Genomic DNA, 26,800 nt, shown 5'->3' on the forward strand with positions numbered 1-26,800 from the left:
TGTGTTTGGCCTTTTTAGATTCCATACAAAACTGAGATTATACACAGTTGTTTGTTTTTCTCCATCTGACACTTCATTTAGCTTAATGCCCTCGGGTCCATCCATGTCGTTGCAGATGACTAGATTGCATTGTTTTTTGTGGCCCACTTGTATTCCACTGTATACATATGCTATATTTTCTTTATCCATTCATCTGTTGATGGACACTTAGGTCATTTCCAGGTCTTGGCTTTTGTCAACAAAGCTGCAGTGAACATGGGTTTGCAGAACCTCTTTGTGAGAGTGTTTTCATCTTGAAATATACGCCCAGAAGTGGGATTGCTGGGTTATATGGTAGTTCTATTTTAATTTTGGGGGGCAAACTCCATACTTCCTTCCATAGTGGTTGCACCAATTTACATTCCCAGAAACAGTGCACAAGGGTTCCCTTCTCTCCACCTCCTCACCCACACATGTCATCTCTTGTCTTTTAATAATAACCACTCTGACAGATATGAGCAACTTAGCTTGAGCTGTTGCTTACAATTTTCATGGCAACAGAAATACGTATGCCCTGTGAGGAGATTCAGTAATGCCATCCTTAGTGACTAAGAGCTGAGCCACTACTCAGAGAAGTCATTGCACTGCCACATCCATGCAGGAGCATTTATCTGTTACCTTCTGTGACACTGCAAGCTCTAAGAGGTTGGTGGTCATGGGAATGAGATAATTCAGTACAGCATTTGTTTATACAATGCTTAAAGCTGCCATATGCAACTTGATAAATCTTTCAAATGGAAGTAATGATAATTCTTATTCCACATGGTTATTGTGGTACTAAATAAATTAATACATATAAAACATTTAGACTAAAACAGGAGCATCATAAGAGCTCAATGAGTATAAGTGCTTAAGATAATAAAGCCTCCTCCTATTGTGTGATTATTATCCAATCCTGCTTAGGAAAAAAGGAAAAGTTAAACAGGAACCAAAGATTTAATTAATGTATTTATTTTGAAAGATTATATGTATTTATTTGAGAGAGAAAGAGAAAGCACATGCACAAATGGGGGGGTGGGCAGAGGGAGAGGGAGAGAGAGATTCTCAAGCAGACTCTGAGCTGAATGGGGGAGTCTGACATGGGGCTTGATTTCATGACCCTGAGATCATGATCAGAGCCAAAATCAAAAGTCATATGCTCAACTGACTGAGCCATGCAGACGCCCCATGGAATCAAAGATGTAATTTAATTGATAGTTTGAACCATGTGAATTGTTAATATTTGATGATTTGCAACCTGCAGACGTGGTAATTTCTTAGGGTTCAATCCCATCATTTAGAGGGTTTTTGTTGTTGTTGTTGTTGTTGTTGTTGTTTGTTGTTGTTGTTTTTATTTAAACCTGGCTGACTCAGAGAAGCAAGTAGCACTTTCCCCATTGCAACCCAATCTCCCACATGATGTTATGGATTGTACTTTTAAAGGCAAGTTCCTTAGACTGGGTGTTTCCTTTTGGCATTTATGTAGCTGCCACTGGATGAACAGTGGTGCCTCAGCCTTGACAACCAGCTGGGCTTTCCTCACCATGGCTAAAATATAACAATCTTAAATACCTAGTATAATTATTTTATCAAGCTCTAATTAATTAGTAAAAGCGAAATGGTATGCAATGTAGAATAAGTTATTAAGGTATTTGTTTTAAATAAAAATAAACACCTAGGTCCACCATAACACCTTTCTTAAACTAAAATGGCTGAACTGCTATCTTTGCCTGTTTAGAATAAACTTTTTTCTTCTTTAATGAAAATCTTTTCATTTTTGACTGCTGTTTCAAAAGTCGAAAAGGTTTTGTGTAGCCTCTCATGATTTTAGAGTCAGAATCTCCTGCCGTCCATTTAACTCTGCCGTCTGCCTATCAAATTGTCACTGATTTGAGAGGAGGCTGTAGGTGCCCCTTGTCCTTTCTCCATGCCAGTGGACAGGATTGATTGTACATGTTTTGTTGAGTTAGAAGATCTGCGTTTAGATTCCAATTTAACTTAGCCTCAATTTTCATACTGGCAGAAGGGAAACAATGTTCATAAGATGATTTAGAAACATGAATTAAATCATGTAGCCAAAGGACAAGCCACATAAAAAGCATCGATCACTGTTATTTCCCTCCTAACCATAGCTAGAGTTTACTAAGTGTTCGCTGTGTGCAAAGCACTAGGTAAGAATCCTGAGTGGACCTACTCATCTCATCCTTGTAGGAGGGACTAAACACAGGCTTAGAGAAATTCAGCAACTTGTCTGAGAGACGACATCAACATGTCAAAGCAAAGATCTGAACCCAGAAAGTCTAACCACACGACTTCTATGATTAGCCACTGAGCCTCTCAATGAGATGCTTGTTCCAAAACGTATCACAAGTTGGTTGATGCTGTCTTGCTTTTACTTATCAAATGTTTAAAACTTTTAGGGGGTGTTCGCTTCAGTAGCACATACACTAAAATTGGAATGATACAGAGAAGATTAGCATGGCCCCTGCGCAAGGATGACATGCAAATTCGTGAAGCATTCCATATTTTAAAAAAATAAAAATAATAATAAATAAATAAAATTTTTAGGGGCGCCTGGGTGGCTCAGTTGGTTAAGTGTCTGCCTTCAGCTCAAGTCATGATCCCGAGGTCCTGGGACAGAGCTCCAGGTCAGGCTCCCTGCTCAGTAGAGAATCGGTTTCTCCCTCTCCTTCTGCACCTCCTCCCTCTGCTCATGCTCTCTCTGTCTCACTCTCAAATAAATAAGTAAATCTTAAAAAAAAAAAAAAAAAAGTTTACAACTTTTATAATGAAAAAGCTTGGAGAAGTGGTTCTCAACTAGTTCATGCAGAAATACCCCAGATGGAATGACAACTTTCTTAAGAGTTTGCATGGTGAGTATACAGTCCAGGCTACAAGGTCAGGTAGGCAAAAAAACAATTTCATTTATTTTTCTCTATAATGAGACTTAATTTTCTATCAAGTGTCATTCAGGTGGGTGGTAGAATGGAGTTCAGATAATTGCAATCAAGAATCCCTCTCGCTTCTCTATCACATCGGGGGGCATCTCCACCTTCTTGTCCACCAATGGGGGCAGGAAAGAAACTAGTTCTCCTCTGTCACATGGAGACATGCTCTCATGTCTCATATGCTGAGATGTGCATCTTCCTGCCTGATTGTTGATCATCAAAGCCACAGTTACAGCTCCATTTCAATTATTTCTGAGCTCTTCTCAAAAGTACAGGACAGCAGTGCCTCGATGGCACAGTCAGTTAAATGTCCAACTCTTGATTTTGGCTCAAGTCGTGATCTCAGGGTTGTGAGATCAAGCCCCAAGTTAGGCTCCCTGCTGAGTATGGAGCCTGCTTAAGATTCTCTGTGTTGAAGTACCTGGGCAGCTCAGATGTTGGAGTGTCTGACTTTGACTCAGGTCATGATCAGAGGGTCCAAGATTGAGCCCCACATTAGGCTCCCTGCTCATCAGGGAATCTACTTCACCCCTCCCTCTGGCCCTTCCCCCACTCTGATGCTCTCTGTCTCTCTCTTTCTCTGTAAAACAAAACCAAAACAAAACAAAAGTACAGGACAAATTTGAGTGTTTTCCATGCCCATCTGTGGCCATGGAAAATTGTGGGATACTGTCTTACAACCTTTCTGCTAAGATGAGCCACAGGTCACTCAGCAACAATCATTTGTACCTTTTGCCAGATGTAGGTTAGACATGGATGGATTTCCAAAGATTTGCTACCTCCCTAGACTTTACCCAGGAAGTGAGGCAGAGGTCACCTTTATCCTCAAATAGTTCCCAAAGCAGTGATGTACCAGAAAATGTCTATAAAGCTGACCTCCAAGGGAAACATCTTGATTTGTCTCAGTCACCAATTTCTGTGTTGTAACGAGTCTCACCGTGGCCAGTTTCAAGCACCCAGTGTGAGAACACTGAAGGTGGAGTTGGGACTAGATGCCAGGATTGGTTCCCGCAGCTTCAGCACACCATTGCCTCACCTGAACTGAAATGCCTGTACTCCTCACTCATCCAATCAGCCCAGGGCTCCATCCCTCTGAGAGGAAGAACCTCTCCCCCACAGCCCACCGACTTCTAATCCATCTCTTTCCCATTTCCAGCCCTAGTCTGGCCACTTTGGGTCTCCTGCTGGCCAGAAACACTGGCTTTGCTTGACTCCAAACTCAACGAATTTTTTTTTAAGATTTTATTTATTTATTCATGAGAGACAGAGAGAGAACGGCAGAGACACAGGCAGAGGGACAAGCAGGCTCCATGCAGGGAGCCCGACGTGGGACTCGATCCCGGGACTCCAGGATCAAACCCTGGGTCAAAGGCAGGCACTAAACCTCCAAGCCACCCAGGGATCCCATGACTCCAAACTCAACCAATTTTTATCTTACGAAAACAAAATCCTAAAGCTTGACTTTGTATTTCACTATTCAGTGACCACCTTTTATAGGTAATAACAACATGTGCTCTAGTGTTCCACTGGGAGAGAAAAACAGTTTAGCAAAAAAAAAAAAAAAAAAAAAAAAAGCCAAATTGTGGGATGGGGGTAGGATGGATCTATATTTACTATAAAGAAGTAATAGCTTCCTACATTATAAAGCATTCACTCCCTCTCACCTCCCAAACCCCCTCCAGCACTGCCTGCCAAGGATTATTCTCTGGGTGGCAAAGGTGTGGCATGTGTTTCAGCGGTTGCTCAGGCCACAAGCTCTGGTGTACAAGAAACACAGTTTCATTTATTATAGTCTATAATGAAAATTCACATTTTTAGGATGACAATCCAGCCAATTTATTAAAATTTAAAATACACATACTCTGTAACCCAACAATTTCATATTTTTCATATGTACCTGTTATAGGCTGAATGGTGTCTGCCTCCTGCCCCCAAATTCATATGAAGTTTTAACCGCTCAGTAGGTCAGAAAGTGATCATATTTGGAGCAAGGGTCTTCAACGAGGTAATTAAGGTAAGATGAGACCCTCTGGTTGGGCCCTAATTCAGTATGACTGGCGGCCTTACAAGAAGTGGTTGGGACACGTAGGGAAGATCACACGAAGACACGGGGAAGAAAGTCCCAAGCCAAGGACAGAAGCCTCAGAGGAAACCAGATGTGCCACTACCTTAATCCCAGCCCTCCAGCCTCCACGTCCGAGAGGAAATTTCTGCTCTTCCAGCCACCCAGGCTGCAGTGCTTTGTCAGGGCCACCCTGGTGCACTCAGAGAACACCCTAGAGAAATACTTGCACATTTTTACAAGGCAGGCCATCATGGGGCAGTACTTAGACTTTGAGGACTTGACTGCGAGGAATCAGAACGACAGGACCGAAGGACACAGTGCTGCTGCTGCTGCTGCTGCTGCTGTGGACACAGTGGGCGCCCTGTCCCCGCCACCCCCGCCTTCAATGCAGCACTGCTGATTCCCAGCCGCAGCACGTGATCTTCTGGGGCCTTTCCTGTCACTTCCACGACAAGCCAGGGCATTGATGCCGCTGATGTTCACTTCCCTTCTCCCCCCAGCATCCTTCATGTGGTGGCTTATGGGAGGTTCTTCAACCTTCAGTGCAGAGCTGCAGGCTCCCAGAGTGCTCCCAGCTGTGCTAAGCTCCACAGCCCTTTACTGGATGCTTCTGTGATCAATCTCCAGGGTGGATGCATGGCTGTCATTGAGTGTTCAATATGAAAAGCATGCTCTTTTCTCTTTTTTTCTAACTTTTCTTTCAAGTCCCATTCAGGTGGGCGGTAAACTGCCATCAGTGGGGAGCATGCTGGAGTTCCAGGCCAAAGCTGCCAGTGCAGGGGAGCGTACCTGTTAGGCTTGGCCCTCCTGGCCCTTAGGCCACTGCCCCAACTTCCTGCCTCACAAGCGAATATTTCTTAAAATACTAAGCTAAAATTATTTTCCTTCCTCCAGTGTCCCCCATCTTCTTTAAAATAGAGCAATTTTAGGAAATAAGATAGAAAATAATAATCATAATTATTGAACTCCAACTCTGTGCCAGCATTAAGCTACTCCACATGCATGAAATTGTTTTATTTTCACAAAGAACCATTTGAGACCACTTATCATTCTCCCTATTATTATTATTACCACTGTTTATGGTAAGTGTTTAACATACTAATCAACTAGACCTCAGAGAAATTAGGTAACTGACCCACAATCACACAACTAGCAAGAGGTAGAACCAAGATTCAAACATCTTTTGTCTGACCCAAGAGTGAAAGCTCTGTTTAAAATGAACATTGACAGGTGGGTTTTTTTTTTTTTTTCCAGCTTCCTTGTTGTCTCAAGATTGTTAAAGAAAACCTAGGGATGCCTGGGTGGCTCAGTCTGTTAAGCATCTGCCTTCGGCTCAGGTCATGATCCCAGGGTCCAGGGATTGAGCCCCACATTGGGCTTCCTGCTCTGTGGGGAGTCTGCTTCTCCTTCTGCCCCTCACCCTGCTTGTGCTGTCTCTCAAATAAATAAATAATCTTAAAAAAAAAAAAAGAAAAGAAAGACAATCTATTGTAGGAAGACTTGTGGAGATTGATTCATTCACCCAGAGAAAAATATGTTAACATGCTCTAACACATTGAACCATATATCGTTGCCATGTCTGGATATGAGATGCCTTGCAGAAGCCAAGGAAAAGATGCATTCTCTAGAATCAATGAGTTGGACCCATGAAAAATCAGAAGGCAAAAACAGGGCAAATATTCTTTAAAGCAGATTGGTTTGGCAGAGGGAAAACCATACAAGATTTGTTATATTTTTTTTTTTTTTTGCTCTTTGTGAATATGGGCAGTGACACATGGCAGTTTGTTGGTGTTATCATTAATGCACACTCAAACACATATCTTGCACACACACGAACAGCACATACCATAGTTTACTATAACTTAGATGGATTTCTTTTCTTTTTTTTTTTTTTTTTTTTTGCTATTAGCAATTAGGATAGAGTTTAATCTGTCACAGGAAAAAGGAAGATTTGCTGGCTGCCTATGCTGCCCTTAAGAGAGAAGAAAGTGGAAGTTAGTTGTCCATAAATTTGAAAATTCAAAAATCCATAAAGCATGAGTGGAAAGTTATCTTTCTCCTTATATGGAATTAACAAAAACCAAATAGCCAAATGTCTAGTAGATGATTTTGTAAATTGCAATTATGACATGTTTAAGTGGATTATTACCTAAAGAGACACTAAGATTAATGTGATTTAATCTGTGTAATTTTTGCATCCATTTGAATGAATGAATGAACATATTCACTGAATTTGAATTTGTAAAATAGGGAGTGTTATCAGATATTTTTCTAGAAGCTTCTCCAATCAAAAGTATTCAGCTTCTACATTTTATTTTTTATTATGTTATTATTTAAATAGTGACTAAAGAACATGTTGAATATCAGTCTCTAGTACTCTGTATTTTTATATTTCCTCAAATTATAAAAACAAATCTGAATGAAATGTCTTTCCTTGGTCCCCACATTTTGACTCTGAATGACAAAAGAAAGTGACAGGTTCTTAGATCATTGATCCATGATGTTTTTACAGTCTTGGCAGCTACGCTTTATGTAGTAATCAACTTAAATGATCAGGCTTGGGTGTTGGTAATGCCAGGTTATGCTCATTTGGAAAGCACTTTAGATGTTTCATCTTCCAAAATTACAAGTCATACTTTATAATGTTATTGGCTCTCTATGGAGCCAAAGAGCTAGTGTTATACAAATCTATTTTCCATTCTCTTTGATTTGTCTAGAATCTTAATTGTTTTGACTTCACTAATTTTTTACCAGGAACATCAAATGCTTAGGTACTCATTGTGGGCAAAATCTTCCTGAGTGACATGCCCAAACTCTGATGGTAATTGAATTTAAAAGCGGAAAGCTCCTACATTTTCCCATTATGTGTGGCATCTAGGTAGTTTATATTTTCTTCTTGAAACTACAAAACCTTGAGTTTCATATCATCAATCTCTAAATAAAAAATAACTTGTAGCAAACATAGGAAATCTTTGATATTGGCCAGGTATATTCATTTAGAGACCAGCCTTGCCTATCTTTCCTTTCATCGGTAATTATGGTGGGTCCTTTACCTCTGCATTGCCTGACTCATATCTGATAACATCTCCAATTCATGGTTACACTAATACGGTTTGCACATCTCAGGTAATTGATTCCACCCTCTAGAGTTGCTGAGTCACAAGACTGTAGTCAGTCTTTTTTGCTTTACCACATAACGGAAATAGATAAATCATTTCAGCACCCCTGCCCCAAACTGGCTCTGTGTGAGCTGAATGTAGGTCATCACAGATAGGGCTTTGATGCCAGAAGCCACAATTTCAGGATACACTGCCTCCTGCATTCTAGATTTGAACCTAGCTTCTCTAAAACATGCTTACCACTCCCTACCCTCATTATTTTAATGAAAATTTGCCATCAAGACAACAGAACATCTTGAACTTCTGAATAGAGGATATGAAACACCTTTAGAGACCTTAAGCCATGTAATCTTAATTCTTACAGATGAGGAACACAGTCGAAGAAGTTTAACCAGCTTGCTCAAGGGAGAGTTGGAATTTGACCATAGGTTACCATAACTCCTAAGCCACCAGCTCTTAAAATACCTGAATATCAGAATCACTTGGAAGGTTATACACACAGACTCCCAGGCCCTCTTTCTAGGTAGTACCAAGGATGGATCATGGATAGTCTCCCTCTACGATCTATCATCGCCGATTTGTAGCTTATTTGTATTTTCTAGGTGGACTTCAGCCAAGAAATGAAACTAAGTCAAAGTATTTTTATTTTTTTAATTCAAGTATAATTAACATACAGTGTCATATTAGTTTCAGGTATACAATATAATGATTTAACAATTCTATACATTTCTCAGTACTCATCCCAATAAGCGTACTCTTAATCCCCTTTGTCTCCTTCACCCATCCCTCTGCCACCTCCCCTCTGGCAACTACAACCACCGGTTTGTTCTCTGTATTTAAGAGTTGTTGGGGGAGGGGGGTGTTGGTTTATCTCTCTCTTTTTTTTTTTTTTCTGTTTGTTCATTTGTTTTGTTTCTTGAATTCCACATATGAGTGAAATCGTGGTACTTGGCTTTATAAACTTCCTTAGATGGGAATGGCTTAAAGCAGCTTCCCTTGGGTTGCCTCTTCTCCTTTCTGAAGTGGATTGTTTTCTATCAGGCAAATGATATAGGAAGAGAATCAATGACCACAGTGTAGTGGTCACAGTGCTGGACTTGAGACCGTCTCTGGTGGGTAAGTGGGGAGAAAGCCCTGATTTGTAACACTGGCTGATTTCCATGGTACAAATACTCCCACCATGGCCAATTTCAAACCACTGAGGGTTTGACAACCTGCTCACAACATTTCTGAACTTTTAACAATTGGCCAGAAGCCAGCTCCAACATACTAGTGGGTGTAGAATAATAGAGTAAAACTGAACAATCTCCCAACATTATCTAGATTGTCCACTATAATTATGTGATTCAAAGTGGTCATAACCTGGCCCCCCACACACATCACTCTACCTGTTGGCTTCATGCTCTTCCGAAGGCAACTCAGTGCCCTCCCATATTTCATCTCTTCCTCTTCCAAGGACACACTCTGATATGGGTCTGGAGCATAGTAGTGGATGGGACGAGTGGATGGAGCAATGAAGAGAAGAAAAGTGGAGGCCATCTTTGGGATGACTACTCTCTTATGCAGCATATAGCAGGGGTAGTGCTATGGGGCGGGGGCATCCTCTGCTTGCGCGAGGCTGTTATCCTTCCTGGGCCTTGCAGACTCGGGGAGGGGAGGTAAGAATGAAATGTGAAATAGGGTTATAGGAAGCTTGGCTCTCAACCTGAGAGGAAGAAAATGGTTGAGTCTTCCTATGTCTCTACTCACCCAAGGAGAAAGACCTGCACGGTCAAATCAGAGTGCAAGTTCAGCATTAGCATTACCATGAAGTCTACTGGAACAGCTGAAGATACCCCCAGCCTTCTTTTAATCCACAGTTATGCTGGAGGGGCAGACTGGCTTCTCACATGACCAGGCTGGCCGAGCACAACCCTAACTAGTCCAACGACAGAGACGGTTCTTCTGTCTGGAGTAGCCTTTGCACAGCTGACTCATCTTGGGAAAGTGAGGGTTGACGGCAGTTTGACAAAACTGGCCCTGCGCACGCTAACATGACTAATACTGCCTCACGTAAAAGTACCAGAAATATATTCCAAAACTAAATGTCAATGATTCTAGGATCACTTTGCACTTTATTTGCTCGTGTGGCAAACTTCTAGAAGTCAGGATAGCTATCTTGGGGGTGTTGACAACTACAGCAAAGGTAAATAATCCCCATCTTTCAGCATCCTGGGTAGCCTATGCTCTATTTAAGTGCAAGCTTGTTTGTAATACTGACTCACTTTTCATTGACTCACAATCCATTTGTACAATAATTCAATGCCCACATACAGACCCTTTTCCCAACTATAGACACTTATCTTCTAAGACAGAAAAGTTAAAAAAGAAACTCCCTAACAAATCACCAGAGAGAGACAAGTGATCACAGTACGGACTCAAAATTTTAGTATAAACTTTCTAGTGTGGGCAACACAGGTAGATTTCGAGTAAAAAGATATAGATTTAATTCACCAGCTATGAGATTTGGGTCCAGTCATTTAGTTTAAGAGCATTTTCCTCTCTGTAAAATGAAGATGTTTATACTTAAATCTCATGGTAACATTTCCTACCATGTACTAAGCATATTTATCATGTTCTTTATCCTTAACCCTCAAAATCAGCATTCAAGAGTTCTTACCATGGAGTTCAAACTCCCAATGAGATCGATAGCAGAAACGAACATGCAAAGCCTACCATATATGCGTATGTGTGCATTTTTATCTGGGTTCTCAATCAGGGACACATGAGAATCTTAGCATCTGTGGTGAAGATGGGAGAAAGAACAGAAGCAGAGATGTGTGCAGTTTGGAAGAACTCTCCACTGTGATTCTGTTTTTTGCTCCCTGGTCTAGCTTGTGAGATACCGATTTTGACAAAAAGATCAAACCACCGGTTTAAAACATTGACTTGCATGTATACTCAAAGTAGACGCTATATTAAAGATGAATACTGAATTATCTATTTTCCAGAGAAATGAAAGCATATATCCACACAAAAACTTGCAAACATTAATAGCAACTTTATTCATTACAGTCCCAAACTGTCAACAATCCAAGTCTACCAGTGGGTGAATGGATTAAAAAGGAACATATACATCAAAACAGAAGACTTCCAAAAAACACGCTGAGTGAAAGCAATATAAAAGATGGTTCCGTTTATACAAAATTCTTGCAAACTATACTGACTGCAGATTAGTGTTGGCCTTGGGATCGGGGGTGGAGGGGAGGATTGAACTGCAGAGAAAACTGAAACTTAGGATGATGGAACTGTAATAACATATCTTGGTTGTAGAGTGGTTTCACAGATGTGTACCTTCTACTCAAATGCATGTCCTTTGAGCTGCTTTCAGTACAAGTACTAATCTCTCAACACTATTCTCTTGCCAGGGCCACTGAGTAGGGCTTTTAAGAGGCAGTCAGTAGGATACTACAAAGCTAAATTGTCACCCAGAGACTGAGGATAATCTCAGCCTTGTAAGAACCATACCCATACCCGAATCTATCTAACACCCGACAGAGCAAGAGCAAGTTCGTGTGGTGTGACTTATTCCAACAGGTGTACCCGTATTTTAAAGTCTGCAGCTTAGGTAACATAGACTATTACACACAATTCCCGGAAGCTAGCTAGAATTCCTTTCTTTACTGTACATCAGTGCCAGTCATTGCAAACTCTATCCTAACCAACTAAACTAACCAACTTTGGAGGAAGAAAATGATACCTCTAAGCTTCTAGAGATAAATTCCAAATTTAGTTTACAGAGAATTTGCCTCAGTACATAGGTGTATGGAAGCCAAATGATTTTGTGTTCTAAATTCTAATTACACACTAATTTCTAACTTTTATTTCCACCTTTAGAGCCTTAATAACTTTATCAACTATTTTAAAGTGAGATATGAGTAAGCAAATATTTGTATGCCCACTTATTTAAGACCTCATAAGACCTTAAACTTACTGTGAATCAATTTGCAAAAGCACTTTTGATCAAATTGAGCACTTTAAAAGACTTTTATTTTCTAACCAACAGTCATGAATATTTTGTATATTTTATCTTCAGTACCCTCTGTGTATTCTCGTAAACATCACATGTAATACTTATGAAATTTATATTTTTTAGAAAAATTAGGTTTATGATTTACAAAGTGAAGAGTAAGAAAACAAAACATGTTCTACAAGTGAAGAACAATCAAAAAGTATGTGTTAAATTTTTGAAAATGAGTCTACCTTGGAAATACTGTATTTTTCTTATATTCATACAAAATTATTATGGACTTAAATTTCATTGCAAAAGAAGTAGAACATTTAGTTATCCCACTATGAGCAAAATGTTTCTAAAAGATAATTATTCCATGTAGTGACTTTCTGGAGGACAAGCCAAACACTTCAAACAAACAGAATTGAAATACTTGATCAATTTTTATTCAAAATGTCTACAAAGTTTTAACTCTCCATTATACAAATATTTTTTCAAAATTGAGACATTATTCAAATGTAAGCCAAAGTCCTTATACAAATAGAATACACACAAAGGTCAAAAATATACATATTCTCTCAGCAGACTTTGTTACATAAATAAGAAAAATATATACAGCTCATATGTTCAGTTTAAAGTACAATTGTCTTAACACTGCAACCACATACAGAAGGTCCTAAAATAAAGACTACAGCAAATGTCACATGAATGACAAATTCATCTTATGACATATACACATAACCAATCTTCAAGGAATATATATTTCACACCTGGATCTTAATTTTTATTTTACTTTTGTTCATTTTTCAGAATATTCTGTGGATAGGTAAAATTCATAATTCTACCAGCTATGCTTGATACAAAACTTACAACATGTGAAGAAATCTATGTCTTTGTACTTTGGGGTTGGGTGTTAAAAGAATTCTGTAAGTTGAATTTCTATGAGCCTGTGTTAAAATTTTCCAAGTAAACTGAATTGGCTATTGAAAAGTCGACCAATTCTTTTTAAGTAGGAAATGTTGGGGAAAAAATCCAAACACTTAAAAAAGTTTCAACATAGTAAAGCAATAAAGAAAAATTATGCCAATGGTTCCCTAGATTGTTATGCAACCCAACTACATATATGTTTAATTATGTTTTGCCCCAGAAATTCTCCTTCCTTTTCTGAGCTCGTGCCAGAGTTTGAAAAGCCCGGAGACTAGAAGCTGCAGAACGAGCAGAAATCTCAGATAATCTGTCCTCATCTGCAATGAAAAAATAATAATCAGTGCAGAAAATATTGCTAATAAAAATACTGTTTTATAACATTAACAGAAAATTAAAAGCATCAAGTTTTGTAATGTCAATATTCACTGGTCAGAAAAAAATATTAAAATTATAAAAATAGAAGATATTGACATTTTCAGGTGAGTTCATAATAATTACCATATTTAGAAATCAAACATTTTAATGTTACATGAGCATTCTGTTTCCTGCCTGAAATCCCACAATGTCGTTACCTAATAAACACATGGCCTGTGATTTCAGCATTACTTGGAAACAATTCATCATCATACTGTCTCGTCCTACTTTAAAAAGTACAGCTGTTCTAAGCAAAAAGCTTAAGCATTTTAAAAACAAAATGCTCTACCTTAACATAAAACTTACATTTCCAAAATAATCTCACTTAAGGTAGAAATAATGTTTGACTTTAACATGCTACCCTTAATTATTACAGAAATTCCTCATTCTGAGCAAGCAAATCTATTATGTTTATTTGCAAACAATGTTTTTCTATTAAGAAGAAAACACAATTGGATTTAGTGTCCAAATGTCCGCATTTCAAAAACAGTAACTTGATTTCTAGCTCACTGAATTCTGAAAAAAGTCCTAAGTTTGCTAAGAGGAAAGAAAATCTTTAATACACATGAACTTATAATACATAAAGTATTAATTCAAATTTACTTTCAAATCCAAAATTTATAAATTCAGATAGTTCATATATTTTAGGATGAATTAATAATTTTGATTGTTCACATCAGGAATTCAAAATTCCTCCTGCCACTATTAGAAGCAAATGAATTTGTCAGAATGACTGCTACACAAGAAAAAAAGTTCATTTTCCCTAATCATATTTTTTTGAGAATTGAAAATTGATAACACTTGAAAAAAATAATAGATATGCTAGACCAAATTCCTGAGCCCCCAGCTAGCCAGGTTGGAAAGACAGAGTATTGACCTCAAGTAAAATGCTAGGCATAATCTCTTATCATTAGTTTGCCCTAAAAAAAAAAAATTGAAGATTTTAGGTTCCAGTTTACTGATTTTAGGTCCCAGTTTACTCATTTGTAAATGGAGATAATTTCACACTCCTCTCAGGGTTTCACAGATCTAATGAACTAGTATCTGTGGAGGTGCTTTGTAAACTATAAAGTGCTAACCCAATGTTAAGATCATAACACACTATAAACTACCATATAACAAAACTTCATACTTTGATCATATGTTACTTCACTACTGAAATACCTTCATCATTAAAGACTTCATGCTGAGGCAACTGGAAATTGTTCATCTTTGCTTTTCCCACTTAAAAAAAAAAAGGTAGAAAAATTATCCTTCAAAGCCACTTAACAGTATATCTTATTTATAGGAAAACATTAGTGAAAGTAGATTATCAAAAATTTTAGTGACTTTATATTTTTAATAGAAATTATCAACAGGCCATTCACTAATTTATAATGTGCTAAGCAAATATGTAAATAAACAACAAAATTTCTAGAATTCTTTACAGTGACAATATTGATCTATTCTAACTTTAAAGAAATGCAGTAAGCTTCTGTTTTTAAAGATTTATTTATTTATTGGGGAGAAGGGTGGAGAGGCAGAGAAAGAGGGAGAGAGTCTTAAGTAGGCTCTGTGGGGCTCAATCTCAAGACCTTGAGATTCCGACCTGAGCTGAGGCCGGGTCAGACACTTAACTGACTGTGCCCCCCAGGTACCTCAAGAAATGCTGTGGACTTCTGTTTAAAGATGGTAGATGGACTACACACATTTACAAAAATGACATAGACCCACAGGACAGAGAAAATGAGACAATGAGACAGCAACAAAATTTTGGTAACTGGAAAGCAAACAGAAAAGAACTGAGTGCGTATTGTCATACCTACACTGAATCCTAAACCAGCAGAGGTAGGAAACCAAGAAGCAACCAATTTGTTCTCGTTTCCTGGCTCAGGTTTAGGAGTATCAAGTACCCCTGAAAGTTGGAGTGAAAGTAAGGCTGAGCCAGGAAACTGCTTTAATACAACAGTCTGCCAAATCCTTTAAATCTGCACAGCTGGCTAACTACCCTTCCTCCCAAAAGTGGAATGGAGGTTTCATCTCCAAAAAGTTATCAGTGCTACTGTGACTAAAGGACTCAAGTTCAACAGAGGGCAAGGCACCATATTACAAACAGGGGAAATTACATATATCATTCCTCTCTTCAAAGAGATAGAACATGACATCCATAAAAGAAGAACATGATGCTGTATAAAAGGAGTAATCAGTGTTAAAAAAAATTCTTAAATTAAAAAATATAGCACAATTTTTTTTTAAAACTCAGAAGGGGTGGGAAATAAAAATGAATAACCCTTAGAAGACAGAAATGGAAAATAGGAAAGGTAAGATGAGAAAATAAGATCATGTCCAACATCAGAATAACAAGGAGTGCCAGATGAGGAGGAAGCAAAAAATGGAGAGGAAGGAATTACTGACTCAACAATTTGAGGAAGCTGAGGAAGCAAGTTCCCCACCTGAAAGAATCCACTGAGTACTAGCAAAATGGAGAGACCCGCTGTAAAAGCTCAGAGTGCTGAGTGTGAAGAGGAGATCCCCAAAGGGAAGAAGCCACATACAATGATCAAAAATGAGAAGAGCATACGACTTCCAACAGTAAAAGTAGAAGCTAGAAAAGAGTAGACCAATGCTTAACAAAACGACAGGAAAATAACTTATGACCTTGAATTCTCCATGTAGGCAGCATTTAGCAAGATCTGAAGACATTTTTAGACATCGCACCTGGGAACGGGGCATGACTGGCATCTAGGGGGTTGTGAACTGGGGTTATGGCACAGCTGAGTGCTCCAGAGAGGAGAGGAGACTTTTCCCATTTAAAGACATCTGCTATATTAACTGAAAAACTAGGTAACCTAACTTATTAACATATAGCACGTACTTAAGCCTTTGCATCCATCAGTAGAACTTTCATTTTAAAAGACAAAAAATTAAAACCAAAATAATTACCATTATGCTGAAATTCTGGATCTCTCAGAGAGCCCTGAATTCGACGAGAGGGATGCCAGTAGGATGGAGCACAGGGTGGAGAAGGAGACTGCCCAGGAGTATTTGTTGGATATTCTGGAATTTTTGAAACTGGAAGAGTTACCTCAGCAAGTTTGGGGATATGATTGGCTTCAGAATCTTCCCTCAAAGGCAGGGGATCAATTGTTTTTATACCAGCAGCTGGAGAAGTCAGGAGGGATATGGCGCGACTTTCTTTCTAAGTGACAGGAAAAAAAGATACGTATATATGTCCATATATATATAAAACCAAACCTTTAAACACTCAAAAGAATATACTCGTAAAAAAAAAAAATAATAATAATAATAATAATAATAATTGTAAAAGCATTAGGAGAAAGTATGGGGAAAATCTATATAACCTCCATGTGAGGAAGATTTTATAATCCTACAACCACTATTGGTAGACATATTTAGCTGTATAAAAATATACAAACATTAAAAAAATTTTAAATCACAAATTTGAGGAAAATACACAATTTATATATTGACAATTATTGTTACATAAATATTTCTTTAAAAGTAGTAAAAGATAAACTAATTAAAATGAAGGATATATATAAGCAATTTAAATAGACATAAAGGACAAAGAGCAGAAATATCCTACCCTATTAGTAATCAAATAATTTCAAAATAAAAGCACCAAAGAACTAATTTTTCACTTGCCAGATTAAAAGATTAATTTTTTTTAAAAGCCATGCTATAATACCCAGCATTGACGAGGATGTGGAAAAAATTGGCACTCTGCTAGAGGGCTGTTGGGAGCACAATCTTCCCAGGGAGCTGGTGAAACAGCAAAAGCCTTAAAAAACTTTGTGTTCTTTCATCATACAGTAATACTTGGGAGAATATTTACACACAAAAAGGTAATATTAGGAATAAAAAAGTAGCTGAAGGAGGATTTCTTTACAGTATTTTTTCAAAATAGAAAAATTAAGAAATAACAGTGGGCATCTAGTTTTAAAAAACTGGTTTCAATAATAAACAGGTGGTATAACTATAGGTCACATATCATGTCACTATTAAAATTTAGTTGTAAGTGATATTTAATGATATGTGAATATGTTCACAATGCATTGCCAAGTGAGAAAAAAATAGATTGTGAAACCTTATCTCCAGCACAACACATAAACACACTGTAAACCCAAAGAACTCAAACATTCAATAGTGGCTGCCCCCGAAGAGTAGAGGGGACATCACATATTTTGTTAAGTTGGTCCACAGTGATACATTTATCACTTTCCTAAAAGTCCTTGTATAATTTACTTATTAGTGAGAATACAAACCAGTGAAATCAAACACAGTTCCAAATTTTCCTAATTATTGCTTATCAATGTGGCCCTTCTTATTGATTTTGGGTTTATCAGTGCAATATTCAAAACACTGCTTTCTGAACTTAGGTATCGTTTTCTGCAATTGGAGAACTTACTTGATTCAAAGCAGAAAAGGCTTGGGATCTTACCCAGCAAAACTTTCTTTTTAAATCAAGATCTAAAATAAAACCACACATCTTCCTCTTGCTTCCCTTTTTAATTATAGGTATCACTTAGGAGAACTGTTCTTTTTTTCTTTATACACACACACACACACACACACACACACACACACACACACACAGAATTTGAGATCTGCCATATTGGCTTTACTATTGCTAAAAAAAAAAAAAAAAAAAAAAAAAAAAAGGCCTGAATGAAATCTCTAGAATATTTTGTAACACGTAGCGTTCCCAGGTTTAACTTAATGGCCTTGGTGATCTGCGTGTGAGCCCAAGGCTTCTCACTGGCCTCACTGCCTTAGCCCCACCCCCATACAGCCCATTTTTTTTTTTATCACGAAAGACCAGATCATGTTTGCTGTGTGGCTTTAAACCCTCCCAGGGCTTCCAAGTGCCTCAGAACAACATCATCACTCCTTACCCAACCTCCCTTCCAAAGCTCATTTCCTACCCCCACCTCTTCCCTCTCCAGGCCCCAGTCACACTGGTCTTCTCACTCTTTAAAACTTCCACTGCTGCACATTTGTACTTACTGTTCTTTCAAACTGGAAAACAGTCTCCCCTAATCTCTGCCTGGGCACATCCCTCATGAGTGAGGTCTTAGCTTTTTTTTTTTTTTAATTTACAGCACTTGCTACTACCTGAAATTATCTTTTTAAAAAATTATCTATTTCTCAAAATGAAACGGTAAGCTCCATGAGGGCAGGGATTACCATTACTGCTAACTACCACCTCTCCATAATTCTAATTCCTGACCACCACCTCCTGCCTTTAAAACTAATCGCCACGGCTACCCTAATTTCAACAAGTCCTTAAGTCTGCCAAGACCTTCCAATGATCCTGTCACCTCTGCACTGTGCCTTCCCTTCCCAAGTCCTATTTTTCTGCCCTAACCAACTCAACTTCCATGGCCAATCCTCATAATCACTTCCTGCTTATATCTTAACTCCCTGACCCCCTTTCTCATTTCCTCTTACTCCCTTAACAAAACACGGACCCCAATTAAATCTCTCTACTTACCCTGCACCTCTGCAGCCAAACATGTCTGGAGGAAAACACACAACTCATCCTGACTGGTCTTACATCAAATCTGTGACCACTAGCCTTAAATGGGCCCTTCAGGCTGCCCTGCATTATCTCACATTTCCCTGGCCTGCTCCCTCTCCCACTCTCGGAAAAAGACTATTCCCTGCCTTCTTCTCTTTACTCAAACCTCCAACCTTTTCTTCCCCAGCCTTCTTCTCAGCAAGGGTCTTTCTTCATGTGTTACCAAGAAACAATCCAGACACTTTCCCAAAGCCCCCATCATCACATCTCCCTATTTTATCTGCAGTGCTCACATATTCTGTGTCCTCTGTAACAAGGAAGGAATTGTCAGAGTGCCTAAAATCAACAATTCCACTCGTACCTCTCCCACATCCTACGCAACATCTTGAGGGGTGCTTGGCACTCAGTGCACAGGTGCAAAGGGGCTGCATCATCTTTCTCTGCCTTTAAAACTGTTCTTGTTGGGGCTCCTGGGTGGCTCAGTGGGTTAAGTGTCTGCCTTCAGCTCAGGTCATGATCTCAGGGTCCTGGGATTGAGCCTTGCATCAGGCTCCCTGCTCAGAGGGAAGTCTGCTTCTGACTTTCTGCCCCTCCCCACTACTTCTCTCTCTCTCTCAAATAAATCATAATATTTTTAAAAATCTTTAAAAAGCTGTTCTTGTCAACATATAAATGTGCTGTTATCTCCTCTCCTTCATCTTAACCTTACTCCCAACTACCATCTGTTACTCCACTCCCCTCCATGGAAAAGACTCTTAAAAGAATTGTCTATGGGCAGCCCGGGGGGCTCAGCGGTTTAGCGCTACCTTTAGCCCAGGGCTTGATCCTAGAGACCTGGGATCGAGTCCCACGTCGGGCTCCCTGCATGGAGCCTGCTTCTCCCTCTGCCTGTGTCTCTGCCTCTCTGTCTCTCATGAATAAATAAATAAAATCTTAAAAAAACAAAAAAAACAAAAAAAAAGAGCTAGAAAACAAATCTCAGGTCTAAAAAAAAAATTGTCTGTGATGACTGCCTCCGATTCCTCTCATTTCTCTTGAACTCACTTGCACTTAGGCTTTTGTCCCTCCCCACCACCAAAACTGCCCTTTGTCAAGGTCACTGATGACATCTCTGTTGCCAAATCCAATCATCAGTTCTCATATCTTCCTGATCCATCAGTAGCACTGACACTCAGCCCTCCATGACACCTCCAAGGTACTAGTCTCCTATTTCCCACCACCTCGCTGGCTATTCTTCCTTAGCCTCTTTGTTGGTCACACCTCAACTACCCTGTATCAAAAAACGGGGGTTGACACCTGCCTATCCATACTCTTCTCTCTCTCTCCCCACTCCCCTGATGATCTCCCCTAGTCTCAAGACCTCACACACCTGTGCCACCTATATGGTAAAGAGATGCAAATCTGTATCTGCAGCCCAACCTCTCCTCCCATACTCCAAACTCAGAAAGGCAACTCCTACTCAACATGTCTACTTGTACATTTAATAAGCTTCTCAAATGTGTTCAAAATAGAACTCTGTTTCCCCTTACAAACCTTTTCCTTATACCCTCCTCCCCATCTCAGTTCAATGGCAACTCCATCCTTACTGTACAGGCCAAAAATCTTGAGTTGTCCTTGATTCTTGTCTTTCTCCCATTCTGTATCTTAACCATTGGCAAATCTCAGCAGCTACACCTTCAATGCATATCCAGAATCAGACTTCATCGCATCACCTCCACTGCTACCACTATGAACCAAACCACCACCACTGGATATTGTAATGGACTCCTATCTAGTTTCATGCCCCTGCTCTTGCAACCCTACTGTCTTTCCCCAACACAGCAGGCAGAGTAACCATGGGAAAACCTGAGTCAAATCACATCACTCCTCGCCCCTCCAAAGGCTTCTCATTTCATTCAAAATAAAATTCAAAGTCTTTGTTACACCCAATAAGGCCCTATACAGTTTAGTTCCCCACTATGCCTCCAAACTCATTGCCTTTTCTTGCTCTCCCTTCTCTTGCTCTCTGCTCCAGCCACACTCACTTTCTGCCTGGTCCTCAAGGAATCAGATAACTGATCGCCTCAAGGACTTTGCACTTTCTATTCCTTTTGCCCAGAATGCCTTCCTACATATGCATGTGGAATCTCTCGCCCACTTCAGATTCTGCTCAAATGCAACCCTCTCAGCAAGAACTTCCTATTCACTTCCCTTGCTTTATTTTTCTTAGTACTTATCACTATCTAGAACACTATGTATTGTATCTACTTATCCTGTTTATGGTCTCTCTTCTTCACTAGAACAGAAGCTCAAAAAGGGCCAGAATTTTTACCTGCTTCTTTCACTGCTATATCTCCAGTCCTAAAACAGTGCCTGGAACACAGCTGGAATACAACTGCCACACAGTAGATGCTCAATAAAAACTATTACTTTTCTTCTCTCTCTTCCTGTTGAGTTAGTATTGATAAGACTTAAAAGTGTATCAGCAGAGAGGAACCTGGGTGACTCGGTTAATTATCTGCTTTCAGCTCAGTTCATAATCTCAGAGACCTGGGATCAAGCCTCACGTCTCGGGCTCCCTGCTCAGCAGGGAGTCTGCTTGTCCCTCTCCCTCTGCTTGTGCTCTTTTAAATAAATAAATAAAATCCTAAAAAAAAAAAGTGTATCAGCAGAAATAGAATGCCACTGCCAGAAATAAACAATTTAATGCCTTTGCCTTACTAAAAACAGGTTAATAACATCATCTCCACATGATACACAGAATTTTCTAAAATCTGAATCTATCATTCATTCCATGCAACTAAAACAATCATGCCCTAAAAAGATACTTTTCTACCAAAATATAAGTACTTACCTTCCTAAAATCATTCTTTGCAGATTCTATGACATCCTGAGAAGACATTCTTTTCCTCGGTTCGGGGACGGAAGGCCTCACTTTAGAGGGAGATACTAAAACAGCACCACCTAGAAAAATACAGAAGACAACAAGTCTCAAACCAAATTCTCATGTAGAAAAAGTAGGTAAAATAAGAACTGCAGTGTTTGCCCCTTACCAACAGCTGGAGTGGTGAGATCATGATGAGTCCTTTGGATTCCACCAAGTTCTCTCAGCTTTGGAGTAGGAAGCCTGCCTTCTTTTCCAGAAGATACAGAAGAAGAATCTGACCTATAAATACAGTCTACTATGAAGCATTTTCTCCAGAAAATAGAATTTAAAATATTTTGTCATTATTGTGCAATAATAAAATACGTAATTTATAAGATAAGGCCATTTTGTTTCTGAAAAAAATAACAAATCCACATGCAATTGAAAGTGACTGAATACTAGAAAAGAGGGGAAGATCACTGCAAGTCAGCAACACAGAACATAGAATTCCTCCATTAAATCAGGGCCTAAGGTTCCTATTAGGTGCAAAACCCATGACTGAATGATAAGGGATTTAGATTATGAGCCAAAAGCACCATTATCAGTGATAGAGAACCACCTCCCAGAGCAATTAACATACATATCAACATATCAACAGGAATTAGCTATTTGCAGAAATCACTTATTTTAATATCATCAAACATTATCTTTCTTTTTGGTAAAACATTTGATATTGAAGAGTATCAGCTATTTTCCTTAAATCATAAAGAAAGCCATGGTCCCAGACACATTTACAAAACTGGCAGGTCAGAACTGATGGAACATAAATTAAAATGATTCTATAACTACTGCCGCCCAAGTAGCTCAATGTTCAAGTGTTCAACTACCAATTACTGGTGACTCAAATACCTGCGTGAACCAAATTATACATCAGATAGAAATGCCTGCATTGTGACATTAAAGTAACATCTGTTCTCTCTGAGTCATAAAACCAAGAGTGTAAGCCACTGAACTTAGTGACAAAACAAAAAATATGAACCATGTGCATAATGTTAATACCGATTAACTTAAAACTCTCACCCTTCTTTTATCTTGTCTGCCTCAGATTTTTCATGTACTTCCAACTTGTCCAGCTCTCCCGAATGAACCTGCTTGTCCTTTTCCATTTTCTCCTCCTCCTCCCCCTCCTCCTCTCGCAGCTGTTTCTGCATCCCCTCATTGGTGTTCTCTGCATCCCACGCCAGGCGCCTTCTAACAGGTAAGGTGGGAGCATCTGACATGCCCAATTTCTCTGTGGTATTTTTCTGGGGCTGCTCTTCCAAAACAGGCCTTTTTTCTTCCAGTGTTGTAGGAGGACACTTCTGCAAAGTCTTATGGCTTGTAGGATCTCTACATAACAAAAAAGTTTCAAACTTGAGTTTGAGCTTATACTAACTTTAATGAGTCTATCATTCCCTTCCAATGTTCACTACTATGTTTCCCACAAGTATTACCTTGCCCAGGTACTGAAGAAAGAAATCAAATTAAGAGTTCACAGGACAGTATAATAAAGTAATACTACAATTTGGATTTTCTATTAAAATACTCCAAAATAAAATATTTGCATCTTCTCTCATTCCTACCCTCACAAGGCATGCCCATACCACCGCTGACAACATGCATGGGTGTCCCCGGACTGGCATTTACACACATACATTAGGACTCCACATAGTCTAATTTGTTCACTTGTCAATTAGGGTTTATGCACAAACTCAAGTGTACTTGAGGATCAAGCAAACTGATTCAAATTTTACACTTTAGGTAATCTTTTTCAGACATTCCTAAGGAATGGATTTTGTGGTGAATTTTTAAAATCAGATGTCATAATTAGAACTTATAGGTCAATTGGGCTTATATGATGATATTAATAAATACTAGAACCAAAATATAATTTGCTACAAATCAAAGTGCTATTTCTCTTACAAACAGTTAAATAATGTTCACTTTAAAACCCAAAAGAGCAGAGAACTCTCCCATAGAATCAGGGCCTAAGTGTCATATTAGCCACATAAATCCATTAACGAATGGTGACAGGATGTACTACTAGCTTATATTCTCTAAGTTGTAATTGTTGTTGCTGCCTTTTCTTCTTACTTTTTTAAAGTTCTTTCCATCTACTGCATAATCATCCCTATTCTCTATCCTTAAGAGACATTATTTTAAAAAAGTAACATTATAAAGTCTAGTCTTCCAGATTTACATTATTATTTACACAAAGCTTTACGTCTCACAGAAAATAAACTAAAATAATGAATAATCTCATCCGACTAGAAGACAAATTTTGAGTGGTCATGTCATTTTCCTGTGATTCCATGACCTACTTAAGCTACAACAGACTTTTTTGCCGTCCACAAAGAACATAGCTCACCCAGCAAGATCTAGAGCTCTAATGTTACTACTAATAGTTCCTTCTGAGCTTGTTGTGGAGGAGACGTCCCAACAGCGATTGTTATCAGACAGAAGCTGATTCAGATGGTCCCGAGAAAAATGTGTTCCTTGAACTCGTTTCCTGTAAAACTCCGCCTTCTCTCGGAGTTCTTTAACCTACACAGGAGAGTTGAGACACTGTGTGTTACTTTGAATGCTCGATTGCAAATATCACCACGCTGCTTATCAACAATAATGCACAAATATAGCCAGAGACCAAGGAGAAGGGAAGGCAAAAGGAGCCACAGACATTCATCAGACTACGCACATTTTAAGCAGAAATTAAAACAGTCAAGCTAAAGCGCAATGCAGTTATTTTATTTCAGGCCAGCGGGCAGGAAGAACTTGCAGCAGTTAAGAAAAATATTGACACCTACTTCTTATTTTGACTGAAATTACACAAGTACTCTATGCATTATTACAGTTTTTAAAAACTCAAAAGCGACCAACCTCCGCATACCACATGGCATTTAGAGAAGCCTAGGAGAGGAATATAGAAACATAACTTAATGACAGGTTAATGTCATAGCAGAACATTAATGGGAATCAATGAAATACCTTATTATTCTTCCTTCTAAATATATAACAAACTTGTCAATCAATATTTTAAAAATAATTTTTAGTAATATTTAATCCACTAAGCAAGATGTCCTATTACTACCTGGAAACCCAGCCACATTCCCACATGGCTGAAATGCTATCAACAACAGGTAACCTAATTATTATTCCCACTTCCCCACGTTTGGAAGAGTAGTGACATGCCACAAACCCCTATCCTTTCTGTCCTAGCTGCTACTACTATCGAAGGCCCCAGTGAGAGAATCATGAGACTGCCCTCTCTCAATTGTTCGACATTCCCTAGGCATCAGCAAAATCTCAACTTTAAAAAAAAAAAAATGTATTAAATATAAGAATATCCCACAAAATAACAATTGTAATATATTCAGCAAAGTGACAATTCAAAAAACTGTTCTGATGAACTATAAGGTAATTTGAATTCCTTAACATGCAAAGAACATTTTTTCATTTGGAACGAAGCCTTTTATACTCTCTGAAACCCTTTAATTTTATACGTCACACTGCCACCTGCTGGCTTCCCTAAATTCAATTCCACAACGCAAAAAAATTAAGTTTCAGCTTAAAATTGTTTCACATCATCTTTTATTTATTTTATTTATTTTATTTATTTATTTATTTATTTATTTATTCTTTAAAAACTCAATTTTTCCTATCATAAAGATGGACTAATAACATTAAAAAGATATGCAGATGCTGTCTGCTAACATTTTCTTTCACTTATAGGCAAAAAGCAAATAAACTTGGCATTGCAAAAGCAACTGGGGAAACACATCCTCAGTTCCTTAAGGAACACTCCTGAATGCAAAGGGATGAAAGTGTTACATCTGCAAGGGAACTACCGAAAGCAAAGGACAGTACCTGTCATGGTGGCTAAGAAACCATATAATCCGAGCAGAGTACTACTGGCCTAACAAACCAAACCTGAAACATTCCTTAAGGATAATGCAAAATATTTTTTTTAAAGATTTATTTATTTATTCATTCAGAGAGAGAGAGAGACAGGCAGAGACACAGGCAGAGGGAGAAGCAGGCTCCATGCAGGTAGCCCGACGTGGGACTCAATCCTGGGTCTCCAGGATCACGCCTTGGGCTGCAGGCGGCGCCAAACCGCTGCACCACCGGGGCTGCCCAATGCAAAATATTGTCTTCACTGCCAAGAAAAACTGAGCCATGTTCATTTATCATTTCTGTTAACTCCTAAACTTTAAATTACCAGTAATGGTTTTTGTATTTAACAGATGGAACTGAGATATACAGTTTGAGTCCATTAACCAGAGTGTTCTGCTGTTAAGTAGGCTCCACGCCCAATGTGGGGCTTGAACTCAGGACTCTAAGATCAAGAGTTGCATGCCCTACCAGCAGAGCCAGCCAGGTACCCTCTCACCAGGGTGTTTTGAACGCACAGAGGTCTTGTTATAAAAGTGCCTTGATATAATCCAGATCTTACTTCTATTAAGTCCTCTCACGTTTCAAATGTTTCACAGCTGCATTATCACCTACATGATAAAATCTTCAAGCTTTAGCACAGCTTCCTCCTCCAGTCTCAAAGGCCTTCATGCATATCCTCATTAGTACTTATTTCATTCCACTGGAATTAATTGCTCTTGTCATTCTCCCCCATTAATCTATAAACCACACAATGTGAAGGAAAATGCAGCACACAACCTGTCCTGAGTGTAGACTCAGCGCTAGGCCTGAGCTGGATGGCTGGTAGCCAAAGATAAGCAAGAAAGTCCCTGCAGCACTCAATGTGCTCACAGTCTGATAGAGGAGGCCAACTTTCTCCTCCTTGATAAATTATCATAATACTGTATAGTCTATGCCATAATAATTGAAGGAATGGTTCAAATGCAGCCACACTGTGTAAGGTGAGCTGGGAAGGAACAGCAGAGAAGGCTGTATTTCAT

General features: G+C 38.9%; 1 protein-coding gene and 1 non-coding gene across 5 annotated transcripts in view; one reads left to right on the plus strand and one right to left on the minus strand.

Moving 5' to 3' along the window:
• The first annotated feature begins 2,441 nt into the window (after nucleotides 1–2,441).
• LOC140600565 (U6 spliceosomal RNA) lies at nucleotides 2,442–2,548 on the plus strand. Its single transcript, XR_012003763.1, has one exon. It is a non-coding gene; the product is annotated as a U6 spliceosomal RNA (small nuclear RNA).
• A 10,017-nt stretch (nucleotides 2,549–12,565) lies between these two features.
• Nucleotides 12,566–26,800, minus strand: part of MDM1 (Mdm1 nuclear protein) — a 29,175-nt gene continuing 14,940 nt past the window's right edge. For 2 of the 4 annotated variants that reach the window (XM_072843190.1, XM_072843193.1), the window contains exons 8-15: nucleotides 24,765–24,794; nucleotides 24,256–24,431; nucleotides 22,929–23,237; nucleotides 22,036–22,148; nucleotides 21,837–21,946; nucleotides 16,405–16,660; nucleotides 14,647–14,706; nucleotides 12,566–13,385 (exon numbers count right to left, since the gene is read on the minus strand). In XM_072843190.1, the coding sequence (XP_072699291.1) occupies nucleotides 13,273–13,385; nucleotides 14,647–14,706; nucleotides 16,405–16,660; nucleotides 21,837–21,946; nucleotides 22,036–22,148; nucleotides 22,929–23,237; nucleotides 24,256–24,431; nucleotides 24,765–24,794 (1,167 nt within the window). In that variant the 3' untranslated portion in view covers nucleotides 12,566–13,272. The remainder of the gene's footprint in view (nucleotides 13,386–14,646; nucleotides 14,707–16,404; nucleotides 16,661–21,836; nucleotides 21,947–22,035; nucleotides 22,149–22,928; nucleotides 23,238–24,255; nucleotides 24,432–24,764; nucleotides 24,795–26,800) is intronic. The other 2 variants (XM_072843192.1, XM_072843191.1) reach the window with 2 other exon arrangements.

This window comes from Canis lupus, chromosome 11 (assembly GCF_048164855.1).
Source record: "Canis lupus baileyi chromosome 11, mCanLup2.hap1, whole genome shotgun sequence".
In the NCBI taxonomy this organism is placed as follows: domain Eukaryota; kingdom Metazoa; phylum Chordata; class Mammalia; order Carnivora; family Canidae; genus Canis; species Canis lupus.